This window comes from Anguilla rostrata, chromosome 11 (assembly GCF_018555375.3).
Source record: "Anguilla rostrata isolate EN2019 chromosome 11, ASM1855537v3, whole genome shotgun sequence".
Taxonomy (NCBI): Eukaryota; Metazoa; Chordata; class Actinopteri; order Anguilliformes; family Anguillidae; genus Anguilla; species Anguilla rostrata.
The window spans coordinates 2,111,470-2,113,969 of record NC_057943.1 but is presented as its reverse complement, the minus strand read 5'-3'; the positions used below and the strand labels follow the sequence as shown (position 1 = coordinate 2,113,969).

At 55.5% G+C, this 2,500-nt stretch overlaps 1 protein-coding gene across 14 annotated transcripts in view; it reads right to left on the bottom strand.

Annotated features, from left to right (window-relative positions):
- The window catches only part of rap1gapa (RAP1 GTPase activating protein a), a 143,937-nt gene that overhangs the window by 69,764 nt on the left and 71,673 nt on the right, over nt 1–2,500 (bottom strand). For all 14 annotated transcript variants that reach the window (XM_064300447.1, XM_064300446.1, XM_064300448.1 and 11 more), the window contains one exon: nt 97–132. Coding sequence is in view for 11 of the 14 variants with exons in the window: in XM_064300451.1 (XP_064156521.1) it covers nt 97–132 (36 nt within the window). In the remaining 3 variants the exon portion in view is untranslated. The remainder of the gene's footprint in view (nt 1–96; nt 133–2,500) is intronic.

Below are 2,500 nucleotides of genomic sequence, written 5' to 3'. Positions count from 1 at the left end.
GCGCCGCGCGTCTTTTTGATTGGTTGGTCAGCGGGTCATGCTGCAGGGCTCGTGTCTCATTCCCAGCGGACAGCGGCGCTCAGTCGGGGCACTCACCAGATACTCCAGGACTTGGAGAAGGTCTTGTCCACTCTGGAACACAACAGAGAGAGAGAGAGAGAGGAGGTCAGAATGACATGGAGACATCGGTCAGCGACGGGCAACTGCTTCAAATATGGATCCCCCCCCCCACACCCCACCCATCCGATGGAGGGTTTGAGACCCCAGCATGCCGCTCACTTCCTCCATCTTGCTCTTCTCTAAAGGAAGAGAGAAAAGCATGCAGTACAGAGGGCTCTGAAGGCCTGCTCTCCTTTATTTAAAAAAAAGAAAAGAAAACACTGCAGTTTCAGCCGCAACCGTACACCTGATATCACCTGATTTCCATGGTAACGTCAAGAGGGATTCCGCATCACGCGGTAAGGGGGGGGAATCTAGGGGCCTACACACTGCGACCCCATTTCCGAAAACCCATTATCCCTGCGTGCTGGGGGTACAAGGAAGAGGTGATGAGCAGCTCAGTGACAGGCTGGGGGTTGGGGGGTGGGATGAGGGGGTGGCACGCCCCTGTATTTTCTCACAGTTAATCAGGTTCAGATAAAATCCCTAAATTGGGCCACGCTGGACCTGGAGTCTGTGTGCGGGAGATTCCATGTGTTGGGGCCCTGGGACCCCCATGAGCTGAGGGGAAACTCCCTTGTGAGGGCCCCCCCCTGCCAGAAACAGGGAAGTGGCCCCCAGATCCCACCCCCACCCCCACCCCAGCCCTTAGTGCCCCCCCGTGCTACAGCAGACAGACACAAGCTGCATGCCCTGTACCCCAAACCAGAGGGGCGTCCCACTAGTCTGTCACTAACCCCCAGCATAGGGCCATCTATGCTGCCCCCCCCCCCACCCCGCCCCCCCACACCTTCATGGCTGGGTTCATAAATAAAAATGATGAGAGAGAACAGCAGGCATTTTACTTCGCTGAAAGAATCCCCCCCCCCCCCCAACCATGTGACTCAGCAACGAGCAGTGAAGGGAAAGACATGGAATCTGACCATCGTATGAAATACACTCGGCTTCCAGCTCATGACATCACCCTGGGAGCTGAAGGCCAATCCAACACCTAGCACGGCTGACCCCATGAGAGGAAACAGAGTGCATTGTGGGAGTTCTACAGCCGGGCCAGTGAGGCACTCTGACCCAGCTGCAGTCTGTGACTCACTTTCCGTTTCCAGAAAAAGTTTACAGCAGGGATTGCCCAACCCTGTTCCTGGGTCTTGTAGGTTTGCACTCCAACCCTAACAAAGCCACACCTCACTCAACAGCAAGAAATCTCGTTGAGCTGCTAATTAGTTGAATCAGATGCGCCAACTCAGGGTTGAAATGAAAACCCTCAGGACAGCAGCTCTCCAGGAACAGGGTTGGGCAGCCCCTGGTTTACACTGTAAGGATTTTTGAATATTACCAAGCCACCACAGATGAATACATTTGAGGTTTTATCTTCAAAAACTTGAAAACAATTCCTTAAAAGTTCAAATTCCATCTCAACAATCCAACAGGAGTAATCTCAGTATGGCCCTCTAAAAAGTAGACCTGCCCAAACAAAGAGCCTTCGCCTCTCTCAGACGCCACGCCCCTCGGGGGCCGCTAAACTTTACACTGCGCGGCTAATCCTCTGTTTGACGGCCCGGTGAGGAGTTGGACAGAGACGCAGAGTTTGCTCGGGCCCCTGCAGACGCTCTCTGGCCCCCGCAGACGCGCCCGGGCCCCCCGCAGACTCAGGCCCCCCGCAGACGCGCCCGGGCCCCCCGCAGACTCAGGCCCCCCGCAGACGCGCTCTGGTAACCGTGTGACAGAAAATCAGCGGCGTTCGTGGTGGCGAAGGGGACGCACGCGCGCGTGTTTGTCAGACGCCTGACGGGCCGACGGGGGCCGGCCAGCGAGGCGGGGGCTCCCTAATTAACGCAGGAGGACCGGCGGAGAGCCCCGTCTCCCGTTTCCCGGCAACTAATGGACAGCGCCGCTTGATATTAATCTCGTCCGGACGGTTTAGACCGTCTCCATGATGACCCAAACACCGCTCAGATTTAACCTCTTAAAGCCCAGAGCCTGGCCTGCGTGAAACAGCTTAAGTTTCAAACTTGCGTATGCCCTTTACGGTGAATACTTCCCTAAGGTGAGGGAGACCTTTTGGAGCGTAGCATTAAATGTTTCTTTCCTAAGGTAAATGGTAAATGGGCTGCATTAATACAGCGCTTTTATCCAATGTGCTTTACAATTGATGCCTCTTATTCGCCCATTCACACACACTCACACACCAACGGTGAAAGGCTGCCATGCAAGGTACCAATCAGCTCATCGGGAGCAATTAGGGGTTAGGTGGCTTGCTCAGGGACACTTCGACACGCCCAGGGCGGGGGATCGGACCGGCAACCCTCCGACTGACTGCCAGACAACCGCTCTCACCTCCTGA